General features: G+C 54.9%; 8 protein-coding genes across 8 annotated transcripts; 5 read left to right on the top strand and 3 right to left on the bottom strand.

The window, feature by feature from the left end:
* Window positions 1-4693: 4693 nt before the first annotated feature.
* Window positions 4694-5966, bottom strand: J4E78_007131 (uncharacterized protein; the record flags this gene model as incomplete). The annotated part of the gene is made up of 3 exons (XM_049367739.1): window positions 4694-5623; window positions 5703-5868; window positions 5926-5966. The coding sequence occupies 3 exons, from the start codon at window positions 5964-5966 to the stop codon at window positions 4694-4696; spliced, it is 1137 nt and encodes a 378-aa protein (XP_049220709.1).
* A 929-nt stretch (window positions 5967-6895) lies between these two features.
* On the bottom strand, window positions 6896-9607 carry J4E78_007130 (uncharacterized protein; the record flags this gene model as incomplete). The annotated part of the gene is made up of 2 exons (XM_049367738.1): window positions 6896-7623; window positions 7672-9607. The coding sequence occupies 2 exons, from the start codon at window positions 9605-9607 to the stop codon at window positions 6896-6898; spliced, it is 2664 nt and encodes an 887-aa protein (XP_049220708.1).
* Window positions 9608-10362: 755 nt separating this feature from the next.
* Window positions 10363-11623, top strand: J4E78_007129 (uncharacterized protein; the record flags this gene model as incomplete). Its single annotated transcript, XM_049367737.1, has 4 exons — window positions 10363-10504; window positions 10556-10755; window positions 10803-11109; window positions 11157-11623. 4 exons carry the CDS (start codon window positions 10363-10365, stop codon window positions 11621-11623), a joined length of 1116 nt encoding a protein of 371 aa, XP_049220707.1.
* A 1144-nt stretch (window positions 11624-12767) lies between these two features.
* J4E78_007128 (uncharacterized protein) lies at window positions 12768-15143 on the top strand (the record flags this gene model as incomplete). The annotated part of the gene is made up of 3 exons (XM_049367736.1): window positions 12768-13312; window positions 13358-14470; window positions 14528-15143. The coding sequence occupies 3 exons, from the start codon at window positions 12768-12770 to the stop codon at window positions 15141-15143; spliced, it is 2274 nt and encodes a 757-aa protein (XP_049220706.1).
* Window positions 15144-16651: 1508 nt separating this feature from the next.
* On the bottom strand, window positions 16652-20623 carry J4E78_007127 (uncharacterized protein; the record flags this gene model as incomplete). The annotated part of the gene is made up of 1 exon (XM_049367735.1): window positions 16652-20623. One exon carries the CDS (start codon window positions 20621-20623, stop codon window positions 16652-16654), a length of 3972 nt encoding a protein of 1323 aa, XP_049220705.1.
* A 1374-nt stretch (window positions 20624-21997) lies between these two features.
* Window positions 21998-23551, top strand: RVB2 (RuvB-like protein 2; the record flags this gene model as incomplete). The annotated part of the gene is made up of 4 exons (XM_049367734.1): window positions 21998-22006; window positions 22054-22500; window positions 22549-23409; window positions 23459-23551. 4 exons carry the CDS (start codon window positions 21998-22000, stop codon window positions 23549-23551), a joined length of 1410 nt encoding a protein of 469 aa, XP_049220704.1.
* Window positions 23552-24855: 1304 nt separating this feature from the next.
* On the top strand, window positions 24856-25933 carry J4E78_007125 (uncharacterized protein; the record flags this gene model as incomplete). Its single annotated transcript, XM_049367733.1, has 4 exons — window positions 24856-25025; window positions 25096-25273; window positions 25322-25752; window positions 25804-25933. 4 exons carry the CDS (start codon window positions 24856-24858, stop codon window positions 25931-25933), a joined length of 909 nt encoding a protein of 302 aa, XP_049220703.1.
* Window positions 25934-26421: 488 nt separating this feature from the next.
* Window positions 26422-27474, top strand: J4E78_007124 (uncharacterized protein; the record flags this gene model as incomplete). The annotated part of the gene is made up of 1 exon (XM_049367732.1): window positions 26422-27474. One exon carries the CDS (start codon window positions 26422-26424, stop codon window positions 27472-27474), a length of 1053 nt encoding a protein of 350 aa, XP_049220702.1.
* Window positions 27475-27586: the final 112 nt, after the last annotated feature.

Genomic DNA, 27586 nt, shown 5'->3' with positions numbered 1-27586 from the left:
GTGGCTCGCGGAGTGGTTTTTATGACCGCGGAGAAGGGTGTAGTTGCCACGGGGGCGGGGAAGGTGTATGCTGTGTCCCAGAAGAAGTCGGGGGACAGCGGGTTGTAGCCGCCAGGCTGGTTTCGAGGTTGCGAGGAAAGCTCTCCAGGATCCGATCGTGGGTGGTAAACCACCGGTGATGATGATGATTGCGTGGGTGACATGTTGATGTAGTCGGTAAGTGGGTTGTTGGATTGTTGTGGAAGTGTGGAAAATGGATGTGTCGTAGGTAAGGTGGTGTGTGGGGTAGAAGAGAGTAGTAGGAGAACAGATCGTAGTCTTAATATATGGTACCTACGGTGGAGGATTGTGCAGGGTTTATTGAGATGGCTGGGTACAATAGACGAGCGTCGTACAATAGGAAGAAGAATATTGCGTCTTGTAAAAGTGAGAGTGAAAGGGGCGAGCTGTTGTGATTGGATGTGATGTTGACCACGCGCGTGGAAGCACAAAATGGAAGTCTAGGTGAAGACGGACATTGGAAGACAATAGTTCACGGGAAGCAAGGCAACGATAGCATATAAATTGAGAAGATCCTTCATTCTGCTCTAAGAGCAAGCGCCTACATAAAAGCAAGCGCCCAAGACAACAGCCATCCATGTCCAACCCGACACCACATCACCTGCTCAATCCACACCCACACTCCACCGTTAGCAACAACCAAAGGAAAAAGAGCATACTTACACATCGTTGCGTCCCAAGCATCTAGTTCATCTTCCACCCCCTCACACAAACTCAAGTGCAAGAGAGCAGTCGACTATCCAGGCAGCACCACGAGGAGGCGCAAGGGTCCGACTTCTACCGCCCGTCCCCCTCTTGCGATCGCCTGGCACGCCCACCAGCGACCCATTTTCTCCTTTATGGCAAACACTCTTTGCATCCTGCCCGAAGCCCGTCAACCAAAGTTGAACGTTATCAGGTCCGCAATAGCAGTCTGCCCCCTCGCTACATCGCAGGTAGTCAACGTCGCCGACAAAAAAGAAGCGACGCGTATACCGCGGGACACCTCGCTTCATCGTCCCCCACCGAAGTAGGAAACAAACAGCAAGACCGGAACACTTTTCGCTTCCTCCCGGGCCAGGTTCAAAAGATGAGCCGGCTCAGTCCACGCTAGCAGTCCCCCGCTAGGTTGCAGCGACTGAAACCACAGGAGGTGTGGCCAGCGCGCAAAGGGTGAAGACCTTAATGCCGGCGGCTGCATTGCTCAAAGGTAAGGCCGGAGACATTTTCTCGCTTCCTCCCTGACCCGAACAACAAGTTGCCTACAGTTCGTCGCCGACAGCTCGCCGCTAACAAACAAGTCGTCCGCAGCAAACGTCAACAACAGGTCGTGACAAGCATTCGTCGTCTGGGTCAAGTCGCGATAGCAGTCTGCCACGCATACCCCGTAGTCAAAACTCCGCCGCACACGAGAGCAACAGGTAAATCCCACGGGGGTGCCTCGCTCCATCCCGTACAGTGATGAGGACAGAGCTCGGCGAATGGTAAAGCCCAGTCACTTCATAAAGGAGCAAGCGGCTGCAATTTACCAAAGAAGAGACCGTTGCCACACCGGATATCCAAGCACCGCTGATCCGTAAAGGGGCAGTGAGAAGATAGAAACAAGCCGGCGTAGCAACAGTCCAGGACGATGTTTTTCGATGTTTTTTTGTCGATGTTTTTCGTTTTTTGTGATGGTACGCCAAACCAACGTGTTTTGCAGGCACGCGGGCAGGATACCAAACACAGGGTGTTCGATATGCCATCAGATGGCAACACGAACGAAAGGGTACTAGCCATCAACGCCGAGAGGGGTTTTCGGGACCCATCGGCTCCGGTCATTCCCCCACACTGTAGTGCCCGTAAGGGCGATTCCAATAAAATTCTCGATAAAGTTTGACACAATAAGTTCAACACGATAGGTTTTTCCACGAATGTCCATGCGACCCTGTCGAATCGGTTGTCAACGGTCAGACCACGGACTCTCTAAGAGAATCCATGGGCCATCCGTCAATCTGTTGTCAACAGTCCACGCATGGACGGGAACACCCAACGAACAGGCCGTCGCACACATGCGGCGACAGCCCATTCGCGAGGACAGAGACTGTCCTCCGAAGGGAGGCGGGTGCTTGTATGCAAGTTGAGCCAGGGACCATTACGGTCTGTCAGAGAACCCCAACCATCTGCTCCAGACAAGAGCAGAGGCCGGGAAGACTCAATATCTGTTGGCATCTTCCGCACTCGGCAACCTCTAAAAAGAGTGCCACTGGCGACGGGGTTACGCGAACGTTCCCTGCAGTACAAGTCCGCGTGTCGGTATCTCGACGGCAGCGTATTCGGTCGGACGAACGGATGGACGTAAACGAGCGGGCTGTATCCAGACGGCGCAGGTGAACTCGAACTCAGCGGACGGATCCAAAGGAAGCAGGCGTACCTGAAGGCGCGGGCGTACCCGAAAGCAAGATGCAACATCGGGTTCTCAAAGGCGGGACTCGGAAGGCAGCAGCCGGGAAGATGAAGGAGGCAGCAGAAGAAGACGGGTCAACGAGAAGGATGGAAGGAAGTGCTTCCACCTTCTCCTCCATCCCCTGCCAACCGCCTCCCTGACCTCCCCATTTGCACAATGGCCAAGACATCGGGGGACATGCGGTAGAGGGTGCCTGTGAGCAATATTGCCATGGACCGTACGGTCTATCGGAGACTTCCGAGGAAGCTCTCCATATCGCAGGCATCTTCCACGCTCGCCTCCCTGAACAGGGTGACACTGGTGGCGGGGAAACGGCGAACCGTTTCCCTTGCTGACAGGTTCTCATCGCGAAGCATTTTTTGGCGGGCAGATGAAGGAAGCAGCAAGAAGAGGGTTGAGTGAGACCGTGTTTCCACATTCTCCCCACCTTGTCCCTGCTGCCTGCTCCACCCACCCTGTGAGGAAAGGATACTCTACCTGAAACCAGTAAGGCGAGCGAATCGGTAGGGGAGCCAAACTCGAGCCAACAGGAACGGAAGGAGGACAAGGAGCAAACCAGTCTCAAACCCGGGAACACAAAATGAGGTAGACCAAAAGTACTCCGAAGAGTTTAACACAAAAGCGCGAAGCAAGCCATGGCTGTCCGTGAAGGGAGAGCTTAGGTGCAATCGCAGTCGTACACCCTCCCGTCATGCTAGTCTGGGAAGTGGGTAGATGCGAGGACGCAGAAGAAGAGGGAACCAGAAGAAGGAAGAGAGGGGGTGTTTCCACCTCCTCCCCATCTCCTCCCCGTTGCCTCCCCTCCACCTCCCCCACCCACCCATATCCCAGACCAGCTTACGGTTGAGGGCGACTCGGCCATGACATGCGCACATGTTTAGGCCTGAAGAGAGGAAGTGACTGTAGCCAAAAGAACGCCATGGACCGTAAGGCCTGTCGGAGACTTCCAAGGAAGCATCGATATCGCAGGCTTCTTCCACACTCGTACATCTGAAAAGACGACACTGGCGGCGGGGAATACTCCCTTTGACTAACAGACTCCTCTGTCCGTGTGACACCAAAGGTGATAGTAATCGCGGTCGACTGCAGTCGCCGTAAACATGCCAGAGCAGAAGCTGCTCGCCTCAGCTCATCAGGAGCTTACCAACCGGTATCTCGACAGTCTCTGTAAGGTTGCTCATGCCCTGCCAGCAACAAGAAGGACCTGTCATCGGTTGTCCTCGTCGACAACGCGCACAAGAAACAGTAAGAGAAGCCTTGACTTCCTACATATGCTTGGACTGCCGTGAGGAGGACGCATGCGCTCGCGTCAATGAACCATGGACGGTTGACGTCTGTTGTAGCGCGAACGCTACCATCTGTTGGTATCTTCCACGCGCGACAACCTGAGAAGGCGACACCGGTGGCGGGGAGTACTCCCTGGCGTGAGGTTGTGCGTCCCCCTCATGGCTGTCTGTCCGCTACACCAATGGTGTTTGCAAGACTCGTAGGACTCGGAGGAGGTAGTGGAGAAGGAGGAACTCATCGCGCGGCATCGATCGTGGTGTCGGCTGGCAACTGCGGTCGATGGTGCGGCGATGTGGTCGGGATGACATGAGATGGCGTAATAAAAGGGTGAACGCAAGCGCCGCTCGACGAAAAAAAGTGATGCATGGAGGAAAAGAAGTGTGAGAATCCCTCAGACGGTGAAGTGAGGGTAACAAGGCCAGGAAACTGTTGCTGGAAGGAAGGTGTGTCACGTATCGAGGTGTGTATGTATGCCTGTGGTGGTTGCCTGGCACGACGCTAGACACCAGTAAATAGCACCACGTATCAATCATAAAAGGAGAAAATGGGGAATACCAAGCTACTCTGTGTAGAGAATGTGCGGAAAGCCAACCATGGTACCGAAGCCACATCCGGCATAGGACGACCCGTTTCAGGGCCAGACGAACAGTGTTGCTAGAACTGAGCTGTGAGCATGGCCAGTCTCCGTAGTACTTCTCGTATCACCGTGAAGCTCGGAGGCCATGTAGTCGCAAAGCCAGGCGTGTTCGTCCTTGGAAGCCGTTGGCCGGATGGTGGTGGAGTACATCATGACTGTCTTGGCCTATAGTCTCGTTTCGAATTTACCTAGGTGGAGGGACGGTTGAACCGGACAAGCTCATTCGACGAATTCCAGGAAATCCGGTGTAGCACAAGTCCGGTCGGTGGTCCGCTCGTCGAAAACTAATCGCTATCTCCTAGAAGCTCAGCGAGCTCCGCTTCTTCTTCCGCTGTCATCATGCCCTCTTTGCGCTCGGGTTCCTTGTCCTCTTCCTTACCGAGACGCTCGTCTTCGGCCTCTTGGATGGCCTTGGCAAGCTCTTGAGGCTTGAGGCTCCACTGTCTGACTGTAGCGTCAATGCTCACGCTGATCACGCGTTGGCCTAGCAGAAGAAGGCCAGTGACCTCTTCAAAATGCCCACTGAAAGTGTGATGCAGCTTACCGCTGCTCTTGTCCCATACGCGAACCTCTTCGTCTCTGCATACGGTGACCAGCCAACCGCCGTCCTCTTCGATGGCGACATCGCGGACGAAATCAGGGTGCTCGAATGTCGAATCCTCTGCCCACTCACGGCCTCTAGAGAGACACTTGGCCGTCTTGTCTGCTGAAGCTGTCCATAGATCGCCGTCTGAATCAAAGTGTAGGGCGTCGATGCTTGTCTCGTGAGCGATGATGGGCGACGGTTCAACCTCAGAGGCTGACGTCAGCCCGATGGTCCACCGTCTGATCTCTCGGTCACTTCCAGCGCTGAAGACTGTAGCAGTGTCTTTGCTGGGCTCGTAGTCGGCCGGGTCTAGCGCAAGAGCGAGAATCCCTCGTGTGTGTCCCTTCAGTGTATGTAGCTTCGAGCCCGTGGCGACGTCCCAAACGATGATGCTGGCATCCTGTGAAGCCGACACCATGACCTCTTTGCCGTGTAGCGTGAATGCTATGACGGCCTTGACGAAGTCGCTATGGCCTTGGAAGCGCTTGGCGGGCTTGCGCGTGGAGAGGGTCCATGACCAGATCGACTTGTCCCAGCACCCCGCAAATAGCGTGTCGGATTTTGAGGAAACGGCAACGGACGTGAGAGGGGCTACGGGCCCTGTGAAGGTAGCAGCGACCTTATTAGTCTACAAGGGGAGCTGTCAGCGATGACCTCATAGCTGGAGTGAAGCCACGAGGCGGCTGAGAAACGGAGGTCTGACCGACTTCAATGTTGATGCGCTTCACGTTGCCGGCTGCTTCGGCAACGTAGATGTTGTTCTCATCGTGCGGGTCCGCGGTGAGTGCGAGGATCTTGGAGGGGAGCTTGAGGGGGTTGCCCTTGGTGTTCTTGGACTTGGCAGCCTTGCGAGCTGTCTCCTCGAGAGAGGAGCTACATGCTATCAGCTAAAGTAAAGGAAGATGGATGAAGATGGATGGAAGCCCATACGTCGTCTGGAAGTAGTGACCTGGATCGTTGGAGCGCGACATGATATAGGGTGGGAGGAGCGGTGACCGCCGGCAGGATTGTGTGACGGGCAGTGGGTCACGTTGGGCGTGTGACCAGCGACCCCGCTATTATGACTCCGTCCGTGGGCCGAAAGAAGCCTCCAGTAGCGGCCACATCACCGAGCTACCTCATGCAAGGGCGAAACTAAGCAGGTGGCAGTACACGTTGGTAGCAAGATGAAACTCGACACAGTTACAACGCATTGTAAATTCTTACGACTCTGACCATGCCTAAGGCAGCACCTAGGCAGCATCTTCGTCTCCAACACGTGATCGCTCGAGCTCATTGTTGGGATGGAACCGAAATCACCGTACCAGATTCGATGGAAGGAAGCTACTCGAAATTTGGACATTCAATAGACTCCTAGGTCGTTTATTTTGGGCGGATGATTAACTCATGCCCCTGAACGGATGACGTAGCCTTCCCAGCTTCTAGCAGACCAGTCTCATCACCAAGAAGCACACAGGGACATTGATAACATAATAGAATTCATTTCGTCTCGTAGCGAGCAAGGATATAGTATTAGATGCTCTCGTATGTACTGAAGACAATACCCAAAAACGCCGTAGATCATAAACAAAGGAAATCGTGTGTAGTCATGTATGTGTCGTCGTGTGTCGAGCAGCGAAGCTCTTTCTGTAAAAGCATGTGTAATGCAATCGTAAAGGTCGTTAAATGCGTTGTTCGTAAGAGTGAGGCGGTTATCCAAAACACGCCCATCATAACACTCAAAGCAGGGGATATCTCAAAAAGACATTCCAAGGCACGTCTCATTACTTTTGTGGATCATAGTCCAGCAAAATGCGCCGAAAGACCAAATCATCTGCGATGCAATCATAAAATCGTGAGCGTGAGTATGGGTGTGCGTGCACATATAGTACAAGGTCGTGGTGTCGTAGTGTCGTGGTCGTTAAAAGGTTGGGTGGCCAGCAGAGGCACTGGCGGCGAAGTCGCGTATCGCCCATCGCCAGCCGCCTCGGTGTTCGCCGTTGTCGCGAAGGCCGCCGACCCAGCCTTCGACGCGTCGTCGCCAGATGGCTTCTTCGTCTTTCTGTCGCCGGATGAAGCCAGGGCCGACATCGAACTCCTCGCCCACAAAGGTTGGATCATCGGGGTTCGGTGTGCCGGTACCGCCCATGCCATTGCCACCGGCGACACTCTCATTATCTTTGAGGTCGTCGAGGCCGGCGAATGGGTCCTCATCTTCATCCACTTCCGAAGGTGATCCAATGTCGTTCGATGGTCGAGGCGCCTTGAGCCAGGTCATCTTGACAGGATCGAACACCATGCGGCCCTCATATTGGACTTGGCGTGGGACAGAGATTTGGGAGATCAAAGCAGGGCGTGGTGGAGACGGTACTGGGGCGGGCGCTGGGGGCTGGGCCAGCTTGGCCGCTCGCGACGAGAAGCTCCTCTTTTCTTGGCCGGCATGAATGGACGAAAGGGCAATGTGCGAGATCGATTGTGAACGATCATGGCTGCGGCTCATCTGGTTTCCGGGCGGGGCAAAGGTAGGCGTGCTCGCCGTGGTCAGGGCGAGGGTCGTAGTGGAAGTATTAGGGTGTGAGAACGAAACAAGGGCTTCCTCGTTTCCTTCCCAACGTTGCAAAGTTGGGTTGTAAATCATACCTTTCTCGTCTACATAGTGGTCAGTAGGTGCTGGGAAGTAATAGAGGGGTGTTGTACTTTGTGTGTAGGGCTGCGTCATCTGCCTGATCAACTGCGGCTTCTGTCCTGAGCCTTTCTTCCTGTGAGCAGATGGACTGGTATGAGGGCTACGAGCGGCCACTTGGGCAGCCCAGCTAACGGGCCTGGAGGAAATGGGACCTTCTGCTCGAGACCTCGTACCTGCCAAGCGCTGCTCACGTGCGTTCCTGCTTGCTGCGGTGTCGCGAGCAAAGCGAGGAGTGTGGTCCATCTTGGGAGGACTACGCGGAGTCTGGGGCAGAGGCGTCGCCATGCGATCAGGCATCGGCAGACGTGAGTTGCTCGGCTGGTGGCGCAGCGACTTGTTGCTGGCGACATTGCGCGGCACCTTTTCGAATTGCTTCTCTTTGGAAGCTGAAGTAGGCAAGTCATCGAACAGGTCGAGCTCATGGCCGTCGCCAAAGTTTCGCTTGCGCTGAGGCTGTGTCAGCTTCTTTGGGGGTGGATGACGTGCAAGGGCAGAGGGAGCCTGATCACGTCTCACCCCAGCACGACTAGGCGTCTCGTTGTGGCCACCGCCAGACAGGCGCGAGTAGGAGCGCATCGAGGGAGACTGGGGTCGGCGAGGGTCAGAGTCGCGGCGAAGGTGGGCTTGCGAAGTGCTCTTGGACATGACGTGGTGCGATTGGGAAGAGGCCCCGCCAGCAGGGAGGAATGGCATGCGTGGTGCTTGGCTCGTGTTGTTGTTGCGGAGGACAGGAGCAGAGCGCTTCGCGCGGAGCAGCTGTGCGCTGGTAGTAGTAGGCATGGTCCGAGTCGAGTTGGAAGTGGACGCGCCGCTTTCGTACACAGGGGTTAGCCTGGTCCGACTCGCGATGGAGGGCAGGGGCCTGGGTATCCGCGAGGTAGTGGGTCTGTCGGTGAAGGTGATGGTAGTAGCGGGACGAGCAGCGTGTGGGGCGGTGGTCTTGGTCGCGGGCTTCTTGACGACAATGTTCTTGTTGAGCGTCAGCTTCTGGCGGTCCAGGATCTCGCCATTGCCAAAATCGAAGCCATCCTCGAAGTCCTCCTCTTGGACCACGGGCTTGGCTTTGGGCGATGGTGCCAGTGCCTTGGGGCTCATAGGCGTGGGGCTGCTGAAGGGGGAAGGAGATAGTGGTGCAGCGATGGGCGATTGGGGCGGCGATTGGAACGGCCTCTGGGTAGGGATCGACGTGGTTTGTGTTGGTTGCGTCGGCGTGAGGGACTGCTCGCGCAATGGCAGCGGTGGAAGGAGCGATGGCTCTGCGGCTAGTGGTGCTGGTGGTTGCTCGGCCTTCTTGAGCTTGTCGAGACGCGCGCTGAAGTCCATGGGTTCGGTGGGCAGCACAAGGCCGCCCAGGTCGTCGTCTTCGCTTTCCATGGTCATGATGCTGCCCAGGCTGGGGCTCATGGCGGACACGGACGAGCTGCGTGCCCCGCGGGTGCCCTGTCGCGTGCCTGCGAAGCGGATGCCGAGCGAGCCCTCGCCCCAGTCGAAGTCATCGTCCTCTTCCGCCGGCGTGCGTGGCTTGGGCGCCTTCAGCTTCAGTCCTTCCTTCGCGTTGGTGGGCAGCTCGAGGTCGTTGCCCCAGTCGTCGTCGACCTCGATCTTCTTGGTCGACTTTTTCTTGCCCAGCCTCTTGATTGAGCCGCCGAGGAGCGCCGACGACGGCACGCTCGTGGGGATGGGGATGCCGGCCTGCTTCGCGGCGGTCTTGATGGCGGATGTGTTGGTTGCTTGGTCGCCTGGCGTAATCAGAATCTGCCAGTCGTCATTGGATTCGGTCTCGGAGCGGACGCTCATGCGCGAAGAGAGTGAATGGACCGTCGAGTTCTTGAACAGGAGGCCGTCGGAGCGGTCGTCGAAGTCGCCGTCGTCCCATGTCTCCATCTGGGTCGACTGCGAGGTGATGGAGGCGATGCGCGCCGCGAAGGAGCGGTTGTTGGCCGCCATGCTCGGTGGAGCTGTCGCGCGGATATCGCAGGTGCGGTGTAAGGTGGGTGTGCAGGATCTTCGCGCGAGGTACTGAGGTGGTTGGGCTGTGGGCCTTGGAGGGTCGTCTGGCACCGCTTGCAGGTTCCTGCAGGGCTACGCGAAGCACAAAGGCGGTAAGTAGACAAAGGCCGGTCTGCAGGCTGGCCCGCACGCTAGGCCACGCGTGTCGGTACGAATAACACACTCGGCACCCCTGCAGCAAGGGCGACGATGACGGCGATGAGTCTGGAAGTACAGCTGTCGTGGGAGCCTACATATGCAGGAACAATGCAACCAGAGACTGCCTATGTATATACCACGCCACATACCGCGCCCTGTATAGCACCCATGTTTGTTTCTGCCCCCATCAGCGCGACTGGTGCGGATCGCGCTCGATTCGCGTCCCGGGCGGATGCCTGGACATCAACAAACACTAACCTTCAGTGGTCCTTCACCCCAGCGGGTGCTGCCTGCGACGGCACCACCCACCTGGGCACCACCACCACGCAAGTGACATTACTATCTACATACAAATATAACCTCCCGTGCCTGCCGTCTCAGGTAGACGTGGTTCAGGTTACGGTTTCAATAGATTCCCTACCACGTGAAACGCCCGGTACCTGTTCCTGGCCGCTCTCACTATCGCGACTAGCCTCCCTGGCCACACCATCACAAACCTTCCCACTTGGGCTCCCTCCCGCAGTTCCGCCTAGCTTGTGCACACCATCGCAGCGATGGCGAGCCGCTATATTTTGCCAGTCGAGCCTGCGGATGGCCGCGGCGAGACCGTCGTCATCGAAGTGTTGCAGCAGGGCAGCCACCCGCTGGATGTCAGACTGGTGGGCTGCGAGGGCGAAACCCCATATGTGACTTCGAGTAAGACATCATCCACAGCGCGTCTGTGTTTCGCCATCTGACGCGCCCCAGTCACGCACCGCAATCTCGCCAGTCTCAAGCACAAATTCAAGGGCAGCGACGACGAGTGGGCCGCCGTCGTGTCTCATTTTCTGCTCCAGCAACAGCCCGAAATCGGCCAGACCGACATCTTGGACGGTGTTCGCATTGTCTACACGCTGAAAAACAAGAACCTAGAACTTTCTTTTCGCCAGGACGTTGGGAACATCAAGGTGGGCAGCATTGTGCTCTCCAAGATAGATTTGTCTGATGTGTGTAGGTCACGCTGGGTGAGATTGTCCTTCCAGAAGACGATGAGTTTGAGTTCAACCCGTTCGAGTGGGCGCAGGCATCAGCCATGGCGCACGCCAAAACGTTGCAGCAGGTGGTCAACTTGAAAGACCAAGTCAAGAGCGAGCAGCACACCCTCGCCAAACTCAATGCGCAGCTGGATGACTTCATCAAAACTAAGAATGACACCGAGACTGCCATGCTCCAGCAGTTCATGCAATTGCTAAACGAGAAGAAGCGGAAGATCCGGGACCAGAGTCGTCTGCTAGCTGGCGTAAAAGTCGACAAGTCCACAGGTTAGTAAGACGTCGTTGTGACGTAGTCATATATTGACAATATCTAGCGGCGGCCGTACAGTCGACCCGAGCAGACACCAAGACTCGCAAGGCAGGCGCATCACGAACGTCGAAGCGCAAAGCTCCTGCACAAGCAGCAGAACCAGAGGCAACACCAGATGCAGACAGTGACCAGATGGAAATCGATCAGGCCAAGGTCGAAGAGCAGGATGACGAAGAAATGCCCGAACCCATGACCCCAGAGCAGTCCGACAATGAAACAGACGAGGAGGATGAACCTGCACCACACCCCAGAGGCAGGTCATCCGAGACGCTGAGAGCAACTTCTGTTGCACAGAGTTCTAGAAGTGAAGCCACGGCAAGCAAGGGTGTACCACCACCTCGAGCACTTCCCTTCCAGAAGAGAACGACGCGAAGTGAAACTGTACAGAAACAGCCCTCTCCAGCGGCAGCAACAGCGGCAACAGCAGCGGACGACGACGACGATGACGAGACGGACGACGAGGAATTGTAGGACGGAAGCTGACTGTGTTTCACTGCATTAGTTTGGGTGAAACCATCTCTACCAAACTCCTCGAAAGCCGCCGCGTGGTTCCCGTGTTCCTTTTGGCGAGACTTCGGGAGACGACCTGCATCGAGAAACTCTAATTAATGCCATGAAGTACATTTGGTTCGGGAATCAGACTTTGGAATTATCGCCGACACGTGCTTCCTTCTGCCGGTGGTGCAGGTGATGGTGTGAAACGGGATCTGCAACCTCCTTAGTCCAAACATCAATAGTACTAATCTTGACATAATGCGCGACGTGTATCTGTCATGACAGTGAGAAGTAAGACATGGCTGGACCCTTTGTAGGTTGTCCCGGTAGCAGCCCGGTGGTGATATATGTGATGCGATGCACACATGGATGCGTGGAGTCGGATCGCGTTGATGTCATCCATGCCGATCATTCGGGACCACTGAATAACAGGGACGTCCCGAGCAGCCGTGTGGAAACAAATCAACCCTTAGAGTGAACATAACTCGAGTTCCCGCGTGATGAACGCGATGGAAGAACGCTGCCCAAGCTAGATCATAGTCAGGGCGATGTGCGTATTCCAGTGATGTGGTGCCATCGGAGCAAAGAGCAGCCAATGGACGATGCAGGCCTCTCCGGCGGCAGCCAGGGCTGAAGCGCGCGGGAGAAGCCTCCCGCCAAGCCATGTCCACCTCGACATGTCGCCCTTGACCGCAGCGCTGTCGCAAACACGAGATTGCCGTTTTTCTGGCCTCACGCACCGAGTCGCTGCGCTATCATAGATACGGCGCGCGAGCGATGTCCCATTCCCGCCCGAGCAACCAGAGGTAGCAGCGCCCGTAGTCTGGGTGAGTGAGAGAGGAGAGCCCGCGCTATCCACATGCGCGCTCACGTGGGTCTATTGTACTGACGACATGTGAAGAGAAAGCGATTGTCGCCCTGCTATTGTCCACGCGCGTCCCGACTCGATTCCGCCCTCACACCGCGTCCACGGCGCTGCCATAACCCCATCCCCGCTCGAGCGCCTCACCTAATGCTCCTCCACCTCCACACGTCGTTCCACTGCACCTACCGCCGTCGGCCCGCGACACCGCTGCTATACGCGACCGACTGCACCCTCGAGACCCTGAGGTAACACGCCATGTCGGGCCCAGACCAACCTGAGCCCATCGTGGATACGACGCGATCCCTCAAGCGCAAGCAGCTTTCCGCCGACGACCAAGGCGAGCTCGACGCCCTCGACAGCATCTTCAAGCGCATAAAGACGGCGGTCCCGCGCACACCATATATACTTTCCACCCCATCCTTACATCCGTACCGGTACTACTCACAACAACAAGCCAACGCCTGGAAGCTGGGAAGGCTGTTCAAGTCGGAGGAGGAGCACCTGCAGTACAGGACATATCTATATCGGGAGCCGTGTCAGGATTGCTTCGAGCTGCAGGCGGGAGAAGACGACGAGCCCGAGCCTGAACCGCCACGCTCCCAGGCCGCGAATGGCCAGCCAGCGAAGAAGAAACCCAACCTCTCAGCCTTCAAGGTCAAGCAAGCGAACGGTCCCACCACTCCCAGCGTCAAGATCAGCTCGCCCAGTTCTGTGTCAGACAAGAAACAGGCGAATGGGGCTAGCAAGTCTGAAAAACTGTCTGCGCCGTCCCAAAAGACCGAGCCCAAGTCGCCGAAGTCGTGGGTACGCCGCTCTATATTTTGTTCAATTACTGACAGTAACAGATCCTCTGGTACTACACGCGACGAGCATCCCGTCCGGAAAGCCGACAGAGGCGCCCCTTCTTCAAATCGGCCGCGAGCCCCTTCCACAACCAAGAGCGAGACTACGAGTTCCAAGGGCAAGATTGAGAAGTCGGACCCTTCCAACTCAACACCACACGGCCTACCTCCGCTGCTCTCGCCAGTACACGAACCAATGGGCAACCCATACGGCCTTCCGAACATTTTATCCCCCACCCTCCCATCAAACATACAGGCCGAGCTCGACAGAATGGAAGTACAGCGGAAGCGCACAGATTCCGACGCATCTGTGTCATCTTCAGATCGCAAGAGTCAGACACTTGCTGTGCCACCCAGCGGATCTCAACAGTCCAACGGTACACCAAAGTCAGAGAACCGAGCGCGCTCAGTTTCCATCAACGGCAACGGCAAATCGCCCAACCCCGAACCAGTCAGTCAAGTCGAACAAACAGATTCTAGTATGGTAGTTAAGCTGAAATTCTCAAAGACCAAGGCGCCTGTCGTTGGCCAGATTCTCCGCCTACCATCGAAACGAGCGAATGCCGAGAAGAAGGAGCGCAACGATACTTCCAAGGCGACTCAAATGGCAGACACGCAGCCCAAGGTCACGGATCCGCCTGTCATTAAGAAGAAGGCAATTCCCAAGGTCGCTGCACGACAGACTACAACGCCATCAAAAGTACCAGAGAAGCGGCCGCGCGCGGAAGAGGAGTCGACATTGGCGGTACCGCCCACTAAGCGACCCAGAGCAGGCTCAACTCAAGACCGGCCCATTACCCCTCTCCAAAACAGTCAGGCACAATACGCAACCCCTAAGAAGGACCTCAAGTCAGTCAACATGTTACGAACTCAGTCTTCCGAGAGCAACGACGCAACGCCCGGTCGGTCTGGCGCAACCCCAGCCGGCGTGAAGCCTACATCTGCTCCTCTTAACAATAAGAAGCAGGCAGACATCTCGCTGCTTGGGCATACGTCGGCAAGGTGGAATCAAATGGGTAGAGCCCTTAAGCACGAAGCCACCAAGATCCTCACCAGCGGCAAGATTTCGAAACAGGACGAGAAAAGGGCTGCAGTTACTAACCTTGAGTGTATCCTGTAAGTCCAAGACCCAGCACTCAACTCTACATTACGAACCCCACTAACACCCCCCAGCGCCTACATGGCCGCCTACTTCGCCCAAGACCTCTCCCTCCACATGCGCGGCCGCCCCGGCGAAGTAGAACAAACCTGGAAAACGCTCCTCCCCCTCTGCCTCTCCTACTCGCGCAGTACAAAAGACCTTCAACACCTCGACGGCCTCCGCTCTTACCTCAGCTCCGTAATCGCCGCCGCAATCTGCACACACGTCTCCCAGCGCTGCAACAACCCTAAAACGCACGACTCACCGCAAGATGGCATGGGTCATAGTGGTGGTAATACGGCTGAAGCGTCCCGCCAGCATAACTCGCTCGCGGAGAACTTTGCACTTCTTTCTGATCACACGATTAAAATGCATCGCCATTATCAAGACGCGCGGATTGCGCTGCCGATTGAGGATCTGCAATCGATATACAAGAAGACGTATGCAGCCCGCGAGTCGAATGCGAGACTAGCCCGCGAACCGGAGAAACTGAGCGGCGCAAAGATGTCAGGCCCGTACTTTTTGCCGCTGGGCGCCGATACCACGCCTATCCAAGCTGTACGATTTGGACTGAGGTTCTTGGCCGAGTATTGCGAGATTGAGGGGTTGAAGTATGGGTTGAGGGTTAATCTTGAGAGGCCCGAGTAAGAAGAGAAAAAGTTGGGGGTTGACATGTGCGTGGGATGGCGACATACACCAATTCCTTGTTGGCGTTTATCATTTGTCTACATTAGCGGGTGGTTTTCATTTGGTTGATTTGAAAGCAAATTCTGATACCCCATGAGGTTGGACTGGACTCTTGTTCCTTTTCCTTCTTCCTTCTTGTTACTGGATTGGGATTCTGTATACATAATTGGATAGGGGGACTGTTGGGCGTACTGGAGTTGCTAAACGAAGGAGCTAAGGGGATGAGACGAGGAAAAGTATCATTCGTACTGTATTGTATGAATTCATGAAGCCAAAATCGATAATGTCATGATAACCTAGTTTTGAATGTGCGCGTGTGAAGGAGGCAGAGTGATTTGTGGAACGATGGCTTTTAGAGAGATATAGATGACTGCGGGATATGTGTAGTAGATGATCAACGCTCTGGTACTTATAGCCAAGGCCAGTCCGTTAGACGAAATCTGGTCCCATCCCATCCCATGGTGATCTTGTGGGCTCGCGCTCGAATTCGAAGTCTTTTCGCGACGGACTTTGGGTGTGTACGTTGGTGGGTTGGTAAGTCGATAACAATGGTTTGCCAGGGCTGTTCGTCGGAATGGCCGTCTTCATACTCAAGTATGGTAGCCCAGACCATTCCATGGTACCACGATGACCCATAAATGACGAGCCACTCACGACGCCCGCAATACACACGACATACACGGTGACTGGATCCGCTCATTAAAAATTGGAAGGGATGAGAAAGAGACTAGTCCCTTGGTTAGAAAGCGCCACAAGGGGCGGTCCTGGGGCACAGCACCACGTATAAAGCATGCGAAGGCGCTCTGCTTTTGCTTTCTGTGCAAGTTGTACTCCGCAGCCTATATTAACACAAAACGCGACATGGCAGGTGCATGCCTTCGGGCTGGAGTATAATATACAACGAAACAAGCGTAATCGTAGCACTGGCACAACAATCTTTAAACCTTTCCGCATTTTATCGTACACTCGCATTACCAGTACAAACGCCAAATCCTCTCCTTTTCCACATCCACGCCCACCACCAGCTCTCTCCATCAGAATTTCCACCATCCGCACCTTCCACACATCCGATCAGGTTCACGACCTAACATCAAACCCCCATATCCACCAAATCGCCCAGATAACTAGGACTTTTACACAATCGAAACGCCCAACTTCAATGGGACTTACATACATAAACACAGTAGTATTTGGACACCGCTGAGAACGAGAAGGTAAAAGAACACACTTCATCAAACTCGCAATACGCAAAGATCGAGACACAAAGAAATGAGCCGCCACAGGCTATAGAGGGGTATCATGCATGAAAATGCTCACAGTATCCGCCGATAAAAAACGCCAGGTCGATGCGCACTTTTGTTCGGGCCGGGGGTGGTAACACAGTAGTAAAAGGGTTGACAAGGGGACAGGGCCCAGGAAAAGAATGTTGTCGGACTTTGTGTACGTTGGTCGAGCGATAAGGGGGCAGCTTACTGCTTGCTCTTGCCCTTTCCTTTGGAGTTGCTGGGTTCGCCGTTGGTGGAGGGCTGGCCATGGCTGGGGAGATAGTAGTCCCATTCCAGCCTCAACGGAGCGACTGGAAGGTTCTGGTTGAGGCTCTCGACGACTTGTTGAAGTTGCGAGAGAACCACGAAAGCTGTACCGATCAAGCCGAAGAACTCGCTGTTAGGCTCAATGTACGTCTTCACCGTGTTGTCGTAAGCTTCCCGCAGCTCGGCGGCCGCCGTGTTGATGTCGGCGAGCTGGTCATAGATCCCTTGCTTTGCGGTGTCATGGTCGCTTGAGACTCGTTTCACCTCGTTGTTGTACTTCGCTGTATCCTGCCGTAGAGCTGTGATCTTGCCCTCAACCATGCCGAAAGATGATTTCAAGTTCTCCTCGAAATCTGTACGTGCTTTCTTCTCAGAGGCAAGCTTGCCCACCACGACACGCTTGAAGTTATCGAAGGGGACATTGTCTGGGGTAGGCGCTCGGGCAGGCGTCTGAGCCAGCTCCTTGATGGACTTTTGGAGATAGCCCTCCGTGGTGTCGCGCTTGCTGCAGTCGGTGTCGAATGCTGAACGCAAGTTTTGAATGGCCTCGGAATTCGCCGTTTGAGTGTCGCTGATCTCGGATTGGAAGGCTCGCAGTGTACCCTCCAATGCAGTCACTACGTCAGCTTTTGCGAAAGTGGCCCTGTCCACATCCATTGCTTGCTTCAGGTCTTGAATAGACTTCCTGATCTTGCCCACATCGATCGCTTGCCTCAGGTCTTGGATGGACTTTCTGGTCTTAGCCTGCTCGTCAACGCGTGTGGTACGTTCAGCGTCGATGGCAGTGCGAAGCTCTCCTGTGCTGGTCAAGCGTTCTTGCTTTTCCTGACCTATTTGGGTCTGCAGTGTCTTGACAGTTGCCTGCAGGGCGTCAAGAGCCTCCGCTTTGACGAAGGGTGATGTGGCCGAGTGCAGATTCCGCAAAGAATTTTGTAATCCAGACACTGAGCCCTTGATGTTCTCGATCGTCTTGATCTGCTCATTAAGCTGTTGCTCAATCTGGTCGGCCCTGTCGCTCGCGGCTTTTGCGTCAGAGCTGGCTTGATCGGCCTTGTCGCTCGCAGTTTGTGCATCAGAGCTGGCTTGCTCAGCCTTGCTAGCTGCACGCATAACCTCCTCAGCCTTGTCGCTCGCGGTTCTTGCATCAGAACTGGCTTGCTCGGCCTTGCTAGCTGCACGCATGGCCTCCTCAGCCTTGTCGCTCGCGGCTCTTGCATCAGAGCTGGCTTGATCGGCCTTGTCGCTCGCGGTTTGTGCATCAGAGCTGGCTTGCTCAGCCTTACTAGCTGCACGCATTGCCTCCTCAGCCTTGGAGATTGCCAGGCTGGCATCAGAGCTAGCTTGGTCAATTCTGGTCAACGCACTCGACATCTCGCCATGAGCCTGGATAGCCGACTGGAGTTGAGCAGCATCGGTGGCCACTTGTTTCAATTGCGGACTCATGTTGGCAATCTCGTGCAAGTGCGGAGCGATGTTCACAAGACCATGCAGTTGAGTAGCGTCTTGGTCCAAGCGGTCGAGAACGTTCGCGCGATTCGCTATCCAGTTCTGCACTCGGTGGATGTCTTCCTGGAGTCGTGGCAGACCGGGGTACATTTCGGTAAACCAGCGGACCATGCCCTGATACATGGTGTCGGTGCTGATGTTCTCGTATCGGCTCTCTATGTTGCGTATTGCGGAGGTGAAAGTATCCAGGTCTTTCTCCACCGATGCAGAGTCGGCCTTGGTCGACAGAGACGATCGCAGAGTCGCAAAGTCCGTCTTCAATGACGCTACTTCTGCCAACATGGTATTGAGCTGGGCTTGTTGGGCTTGGCCTAAGCCATTCTGTTGTGTAGGCGACTTCGATACTTGTTCCATCAAAGCTGATAGATTGCGGGCATGGGTTTCCATTGTAGCAGTGACGGTACTGAGCTGCTCTTCAACCTTGCGCTTGAGTGGGTCGAATTGTTCGTTGAAGAGGGTGGGGGCGACGTCCTGTACAGCCGAGATAGTGGCATTTGCAGTCTCGAGTTCCTTGAACAGCGTTTCAATATCCTCTGTGATGGTGTTGAGATCGCTCATCTCGGACGGCGCTGTTCTCGCATCAGCTGACGACGCCGCGAAATCGGGTTCACGCGATCGATTGCGGAGAGCTTGCATCGCTTCCATACGAGTTTCCGTTAGTTTGCGAAGATCCTGGATCTCTTGGGAGAGTCGGGTGTCCACTTCCTCGACATTCCTCTCTATAGCCTTGCGCTCGCTCGTTATCAGAGATTTGACCTTCTTTTCCGCCGCCTTTTCCAGCGTCTTGACTGAGGTCTTGTCCATGGTCGTCTCTATTGTCTCCACACTCTGCTCCACACTGTCGAGCGGTCGAGCGCTGGCCAGAGTGGCTTCCATGTTGTTCAGTCGCTCGAAGATTGCCTGAGCCTGGGTCGTCAAGCCACCGGTGCCTTCCACAACTTTGCGAAGCTCTTGCAGCGATTTCTTGAGATTTGAGACCTCGGTGTCTGCATTGGTCACAGGTGGGGTGATTGGAGCAGGAGAATAAGTCGCAACAGTTGTCCCGACCTTCTTAAAGTGAGGACCCCGTGGAGCTTTTTCCAGTTCATCGACGCGGCCCAGAAGCTTCTCTGACAGACGTGCAGATTTATCCAGCTCACTGAGGCGAGCAGGGAGCCTTCCCAACTCGGCTTGGGTTACAGTGCCCTGCAGGTTCGCGATCCTTTGCGACAGGGTAAAGTTTGTCTTCTCGTAGTCCCCCTTGATAGGTCCAATGTACTCAAGGATGTCTTTCTCAAGATCGTCGAAATCTCCTTGGAGGCTGCTGAGATCCTTTTGTGTACTCTTTGTCTTTTCCTTCAGGCCCCTTGATTCTTCCCGGAGGTCCTTCAGGCCCTCTCGCACAATCTCCACTTCCTCTCTGTCTTCGCTGAGCGCATCGCGGTATTTATCCACTCTGTTTCTGAGCTTCTCTACCTTCTCTGCCAACTCCTTCAGTCTGTCGACACGGTCTGGGTTGAACTCGTCTTCTAGGTCCTCTATCTGCTTCTGCAAACGGTTGGCCTTTGCGTACGTTCTGTCGCCGTTTCCCTCAACATCCTTGATCTTGTCGCTCAAAGCGTTGAGTTGATCAGAGAGGTTCTTACTCTCAACGGTCTCTTTGAAAGTCTGGAAGGCGTGAATCAAGTCCTGGTGGTTGGTGATGCGTTCGGAAAGCCGACTGTTCACATCCTTGATTTTGTCGTTTAGGTTCTTGGCTGTTGCTCTGGTCTCGGCCGTGATAAGCTCTCTGACAGTGTGTTCGGATAGTGGTGTAGGCTGCGCGTTTTTCCACGTCTTTAGACTTTCAATCTCAGTCTTCTGTAGTGCTGTCGCCATCTTCAGCTCCGTAATAAGATTCGCCTGCTGTGAAGACGTAGTTCTAAGACCTTCGAGCCTATCGGATAGCGGCTTTAGCTGCAAGTTCCCTAGGGTGTCAGAACCGTTTGACTCTGGTCCCGCCTGATGAGTAGTTCGCTTGCTCTCTACTGCAGCTAGGCGTTCTGGCACAGTTTTCAGGTCCTGCAACTCCTGCCGTAAGCTTGGAAGTTCGGCAGCCGAAACCTCTAGTGCTTCTAATCGTGTTGCTAAAGGCTTGGCGGCTGCGTTGACAATGTTGAGGGTCTCTGTTTTGTTCGTGAGGCTATCAACGCGTGTAGACAATCCCTCCACCTGCACCAGCCGGTTCGTGAGACCATTATGCTCCTCCTCTCGCGTCTTGTTAAGTTCAAGTAGCTCCCTCTTGATATCATCACGCTCCTTCTTAAGGTTCGCAATGTCCAATGCCTGAGTCTTGAGCTTAACGTCAACAGACGTGCTGACAGTGATGGTAGTCTGCTGCGCAAGAGCTCTCTTCCTATCTTTCAGCTTGCGTAAAGAGTGCATGGTGAAGGGGGTATTGCTCGTGGGGGCACTAGTCACATCCTGTTGGTGAAGGACACTTGGATCTGGTGTTGGCAGCATCGAAGGTGCAGGAGGGGCATGATGCGTAGGCGTCGATGCTCCACTGCTTAAACTACTGGGTGAAAGAACTCGCACATTCTGACGCGGCCTGCGGTAGTCAGAAGCTAGTCTCGGGCCGGTAGGTACATTGATTAATCCAGCAAAAGAGTTCTTTCTAGATGCTGGAGGGCTCGGGATCCTGGAGACTGCTGAGTTGGCGTACTATTATATGTCAGCAAACATTATTGGAGGGAGGGAATTATATCTGACCCTATCTTGTAACGCCGACCGCGAGTCTGGCGGACGACTTCGCTTGTCTGGAGGGCTCTCGCCACGGGCTTGAGGCTCCAGCGGACGTTTCCAAACGCGCGAGCTCATTGAATCGCTGAGCGCGGGCGAGTATGCAGTTGGGGTTTGAGTACGTGGACTATACCATATGTTAGTATATACACTACACCGGACTGGGGTCTTGGCAGGTGAAGGTGCCTCTGCACGGTCCCCCTACGATGAAGTTCGTGTTGCTACATTGTCCTCCAAATACCAGAATATGTCCTGGAGTTAGAGACAGTGAGTGTTGCAGCTTTAAGACAGGAGTAACAAATGCCTCCAGGACTATCTTGATATTTTGAGTGCAACTGAGAGAACGCGAGCTTCATCGTAGCGTGTCTCAGATAGCAAGCGCAGGAGATAAGACGGCGAGAGCCTGATGTCTGTGATTTCAACGCGCTATGCGAAGTGCACTCTTGGTGGGGTAATGAATGTAGCCAGCTCAAGTGCTTGCTTTTTGTCCTCTGAGCTAGAATGACGGACCGTGGGTGAGAGGGGCAGTGGCAAGACTGCGTAGACGGATGGGAGTGAGGGGCAGGGGACAACATACCTGTCAGTGAAGGCGCGATTGCCAACACTTGTTGAGATGCTGGGGACTTGGGGTCGGCCGGACATCTCGCGGTGTACGAGGTGAGGTGGGAGGGTCGAGCGCGGGAGCCGCTACTGCACGCAACCAATGAGATTGAGGGCAGGAGCAGCGCGATGGCTTGAGGAAAAGGAGAAACAGGATAAAGAAGGAAAATTGGAGAGTTTAAATAGTGCGTAGGGAATTTGCTAGCTGCCTTGGGGATTACGGCCAGCTGGCAAGTGATAGGTCGGGGAGGCGGTCGTTCCAAGGGTCGAGGGGGCAGTCGCGTCGACGCGCCCAATGGAACTAAATAGCAAACGGCCGATAAGCGGGCCCGTGCGTCTTAACTGGAGCTTCCTCTGCGCGTCCGCGAAATGTCGCTGTCGCATACCGCCGCCTAAATTACCACACCGCACATCATCATGGCCATGGTAAGTGAAGGACGTGACTTGAAGATCATGTGACTAACGACACGTAGCCCATCACCACCATCGCCGAGAGCAAGGAGCTCCGCGGCCTCAATCTCATCGCGGCGCATTCTCACATCCGCGGTCTCGGCGTCGATGATGACACGCTCGAGCCCAAGGTGTCGTCGCAGGGCCTCGTCGGCCAGGAGAAGGCACGTAAGGCGGCAGCCGTTATACTCAAGATGGCACGAGATGGCAAGATTGCCGGTCGCGCAGTTCTGATTGCAGGCCCGCCCAGCACAGGAAAGACGGCCATCGCAATGGGAATGGCGCAGTCGCTGGGCCCCGACGTGCCCTTCACCATGCTCGCCTCGTCCGAGATCTTCTCGCTGGAGATGTCCAAGACCGAGGCGCTCACACAGGCCTTCCGAAAGTCGATTGGCGTGCGGATAACAGAGGAGAGCGAGGTCATTGAGGGCGAGGTGGTCGAGATACAGATTGACCGCAGCGTCACAGGCGTGAGTACGAGTTTGATTGCGCAACGGAACGATGCTGACTGTGATTAGAGCAACAAGCAGGGTAAACTCACCATCAAGACGACCGACATGGAGACCGTCTACGACATGGGCACCAAGATGATCGACGCAATGACCAAGGAAAAGGTCATGGCCGGCGACATCATCTCCATCGACAAGGCCTCGGGCAAGATCACCAAGCTCGGCCGCTCGTACACGCGCTCCCGAGACTACGACGCGATGGGCATCGACACCAAATTCGTACAATGTCCCGAAGGCGAGCTGCAACAACGGCGCGAGGTGGTACACACGGTCAGCTTGCACGAGATTGATGTGATCAACTCGCGGACCCAGGGCTTCCTAGCGCTCTTCTCTGGTGACACAGGCGAGATCCGCAGCGAGGTGCGAGACCAGATCAACACCAAGGTCGCAGAGTGGAAAGAGGAGGGCAAGGCGACCATCGTGCCGGGTGTTCTGTTCATCGACGAGGTCCACATGCTCGACATTGAATGCTTCTCGTTTGTCAACCGCGCGCTTGAGGACGAGCTGGCACCGATTGTCATCATGGCTAGCAACAGAGGAAACACACAGATACGGGGAACAGACTACAGGTCACCGCACGGACTGCCACTCGACTTCTTAGATCGTGTGGTCATTGTCAGCACCCACGCATATAATGCGGAGGAGATGCAGCAGATTATTTCGATACGAGCGCAAGAGGAGGAGGTCGACGTGTCTCCGGATGCTTTGGCGCTGCTCACAAAGATTGGGCAGGAGACCGGATTGCGATACGCGAGCAATCTCATCACGACTTCTGACCTAATACGCAAGAAGAGGAACGGGCCAGAGGTCACTATCGAAGACGTGCAGCGAAGCTTTGCGCTCTTCTACGACCCCACAAGAAGTGTCAAGGTCAGTTCTCATACTACGACCTATCAAACCTTGCTAATACCACGAATAGTTCGTCTCCGACTCGGAACAGCGTTTGATCGGCGATGCGGGCGCCGTCTCCTTTGCGATCCCCAACGGCGCGGAAGCGATGGATGTCTCATAGACGGATGTTATACAATCTCACGGCGTACAAAGGTTCGAATGGGTCCAGCGTTTGCTCAAGGGTCAGCGAGTTGCTGTAGGCATAGCGAAAAGTCTGGAAATGTAATAACACACATGCGTGCATAGTCTGTCATCGTGCGCTGAACCATGCTGCAAGTGACTGTGAGTATAACGATGGAAGTACAACCATAGCCTAGTTGGAGCGGCACAGTCTTCTATTATAGTCATACGGATGGCCCGTGTGTCATCTCAATTTACATCGTACCGCAGCCTTGCATTTCGGGGTAAAGCAGATTGGCGAACCGCACTTCCGGACCATGTATCCTCGCACCTGGGGAGATTGTACGCGCCTACGAAACTGTGGCGTCAAACGTGTACGCGTTGGTGGAACAATGTACGAGCCTAGGGAACTATGTTTACCCATGTCTGCAGGTAGTTCGCGAAGGATTCGTACAATCGTATTTAAAGCGCAGATGCTGACGAGGCCACCTGTGTAAATGCGCCTAGCGAAGAATGCTTTCCCGCTTCCAGTAACTGCGCATGCGACTTCGTTATTGGCATACGTAGGTCCTGCACGACGGCTTCAGTTGTCAGAAAGGACAGTGACGAAGGATCTTCGCGAAATGGAGTCGCCAGGCCATCTAATTTGTTCGGCGCAAAGACTCACCAGCCACAGCTGCCGCCGCCACGCCATACCAACGGCGACAACGGCCGGCAAACTGCAGCCGCCATCCGAAACCCGCCCAAAGCCAAAACTTGGAAAGCTTAACCACGCAACGCCGCGTGTCACTGGACGACGTCTCCTGTCAAGCTCGCCAGATACCCATGATACCCCGGAAAAGCGGCACACCTGTAACCAGCAAGGGGAATGCGAGCGCGAATGAGTTTACGTAGCACAAGGCTACTGTGGAGGAGCAAGTGGGCGGCTCCAGGCACAGGCTCAGGCTGGCAACCTGTCGCGTGCGCGTCATGAAGCCTTTTGACTCCCCTCCCGCACGCTGTGACCGCATGGTTGGCCCCCATTGCGCTTCTCTTATCTTCTCTGTCCCGCCTGCGGTTGCTTCTTCTTCACTGACGTTATACGCGCCTTCCCTGCCCCACGGCTGTCGATCGGAACTTTGAGCACGCGATCACCTTCCCGAAACGCTGCGCTTACCTTTGCTCGGTTTTACCTTGGAGTTTTGGACGATCATAATAACATCATACGGCAAGTGTTCGTTACTGTTGGCGCCCTTTCGTCTCGTCGTCTTTGAGACGGTATACCTATCTGGATTGGAAGCCTGAAGTGGAGTCCTCGCCTCAGCCATGCGGTTACTGAAATGCGCTGCCGCCTTTGCAACCGCGACACTCTTCGCCTCTTCACTAGCCACACCGACGCCACTCAACAGACATCAAGGAGGAGACAACTTGGCCGATCGTATTGAAAGCAGGAAAGGTAAGAAGAAGCCTGATACCAAGTACTTTCATGAGCCCGGGTAAGTCATCATAGCCTTGCACCTTGCGATGTCATTGCAGCCTGTAGCATGTTCGCTGACACCCCTCCAGAGGCAGTATTACGCTCGGCCACTATGACAAGCGCTTTTTCAAGGGCATCGTCTCCGACGAAGAGCGAACGGATACGCAATCGCACATGGTCCGCGCTTACCTGAACTTCTTCCGCGAAAACGAACTCGATACCTGGATAGCACACGGGACGTTGCTCGGTTGGTGGTGGAATGGAAAGGTGAGTCTTCTCCTCCAAATATTGGCGACAAGTCTAATGCATGTGCAGCGTCTTCCATGGGACTTCGATCTCGACACTCAGGTGTCCGACAGCACACTCCAACACCTCGGCGCAGTACACAACCAGACCCGATACCATTACACTTCCTACGACGGCGCCGTCCAGCGCGAATACCTCCTCGACGTCAACCCGTGGATCTGGGAGCGCGAGCGTGGCGATGGCATGAACATTATCGATGCGCGATGGATCGACCTGCGCAACGGCCTGTTCATCGACATCACCGGATTGAGCGAGACACATCCAGACAAGAACCCGGGGCAGTGGGTTTGCAAGAACTACCACCGGTATGACACATCGGAGCTGTATCCCATGCGGGAGACTATGTTTGAGGGCGTCCCGGCAAAAGTGCCGTACAACTACGACAAGATACTCGTGGACGAGTACAAGGAGAAGGCCCTGATAGAGACGAACTTCCACGGGTAAGAGGGTTTACTTTCATACATGGGCAAGTCATGACTAACGACGCGTAGACACCGCTGGGATCCTGATGTCAAAGAATGGGTCAAGAATGAGGAAACGCTGAAGAAGGAAGAAGAAGAGCGCAAGAAGAAGGAAGAAGAGGAGAAGAAGAAGGTGGAGGAAGAGTCAAAACTGGATTAGTATTCCAGTTGGCCGTAATGCAGGTGGTGTCGATGGCTTATACTGGGTTATAGCCCAGGCATTGCCAGCGTATGTTTCTAGTACACGCTTTATTGATACCCGGCGACGTTGAATTTAAGTAGCAGATGTAACGATTATTGATCAGTGAGCACGGGAACAAGCGAGTGCCCAGGTGAGATTCCCTGGTTACCAAGATCTGCGAATGTGCTCAACGGCCCGATGGCGATGGTGGTGAATAGTCAACAGCATGGCTGAGCATCGGAGTTTAGTGATGACAAATTCCGATGGCGACCCCATCATCTCGTGGAAGCCTTGCAGAACGTCACCGAAACAACGCATGGCTAGAGCTCGGCCACATGCTGCGAAGCTTTATATCTTAATCACCACTAACCTCATCACTCACTCCGTATACTAGATCGCGCCTAGGAATCATCCAACCCTCTGCACCGACTCGACACCCTCTCGCCACCACCTACAGCGCTTCCACGATGACAGAAGCCGACACTACATCTGCGCCTCCACCCTCCAGCTCCGGCATCGAAATAAACCTCACACACCACGGCAAAGCAATTGCCCTAACCTTCGCCCAAGATGCCACAATCTCCGACCTCTCCGAACGCGTCGCAAACGACCTGTCAATACCGCCGTCAAACCAAAAGTTCCTCGTAGGAGGGAAGATCGGACTCCAAAAGCCACCCTTCAAGAACCCCTCCCTACCGCTCACCGAGCTCGTCGCAAAGAAGATTACCCTCATGGGCAGCACAACCGAAGCCGTCTCCTCCCTTAACAACACCATATCCGCCGCCTCAGCGCCTCGGCGCCCCGGTCCCATCAAAGCCGCCCTGCCAGCGCGCAACCGCGATTACAAGAAGATACAAGAGGAGGCCAAATACACATTTCATACACTACGGCCGCTACCGTATCTACCGAACCCAGACCGTTCGTTGCGTTTCCTTCAACGACTTCGAGACGACGCGGGGATCAAAGCAGCAATGCGCACGCACAAGTTCAGTGTGCCGCTGCTCACGGAGATGGATCCAGCCATGCACACCACAATGGAGAGTCGGACACTGGGCCTCAACCGCAACCAAGGCGAGGTCATCGAGTTGCGGCTCCGCACAGATGCTTATGACGGGTACCGCGATTACAAGACGATAAGGAACACGCTGTGCCATGAGCTGGCGCATAATGTCTGGGGCCCTCACGACCGCAACTTCTGGAACTTGTGCAAGCAGATTGAACGAGAGGTTGCGCGCGATGATTGGAAGAGTGGTGGGAGGAGTGTGGGGAACGACGAGTTTTATAATCCTGGGGATGAGGGGGCCGAGGAGGTGCATGATCATGGGGGGTGGACTGGGGGTGAGTTTACGCTGGGGAGTGGTGGGAAAGATACGGGGGAGACGGTTGTTAGTAGTGCGACGGGTGGGTTGAGTAGGAGGGAGGTGCTGGCTAAGGCTGCGGAGGAAAGGTTTAAGAAGACGAAGGAGGTGGAGAAGAAGGCGGAGGAGGGGACTGGTGGGAGTGGAAGTAGTGGAGCTTGATTGCTGTGCAGCGAGCGGGAGGGCAGTCGATGTGCGTGTATACCCTTTTGATTGCGCATTCTGCACTTGTGGATAGAAGAAGCAGTTTTTATCATCATTCCGCTCCATACAT

The sequence above is a fragment of the Alternaria triticimaculans genome (genome assembly GCF_023758025.1).
Source record: "Alternaria triticimaculans strain BMP 0046 chromosome Unknown scaffold_10, whole genome shotgun sequence".
NCBI lineage: Eukaryota > Fungi > Ascomycota > Dothideomycetes > Pleosporales > Pleosporaceae > Alternaria > Alternaria triticimaculans.
The sequence above is the reverse complement of the archived record's forward strand: the minus strand, read 5'-3'. Positions and strand labels throughout refer to the sequence as shown.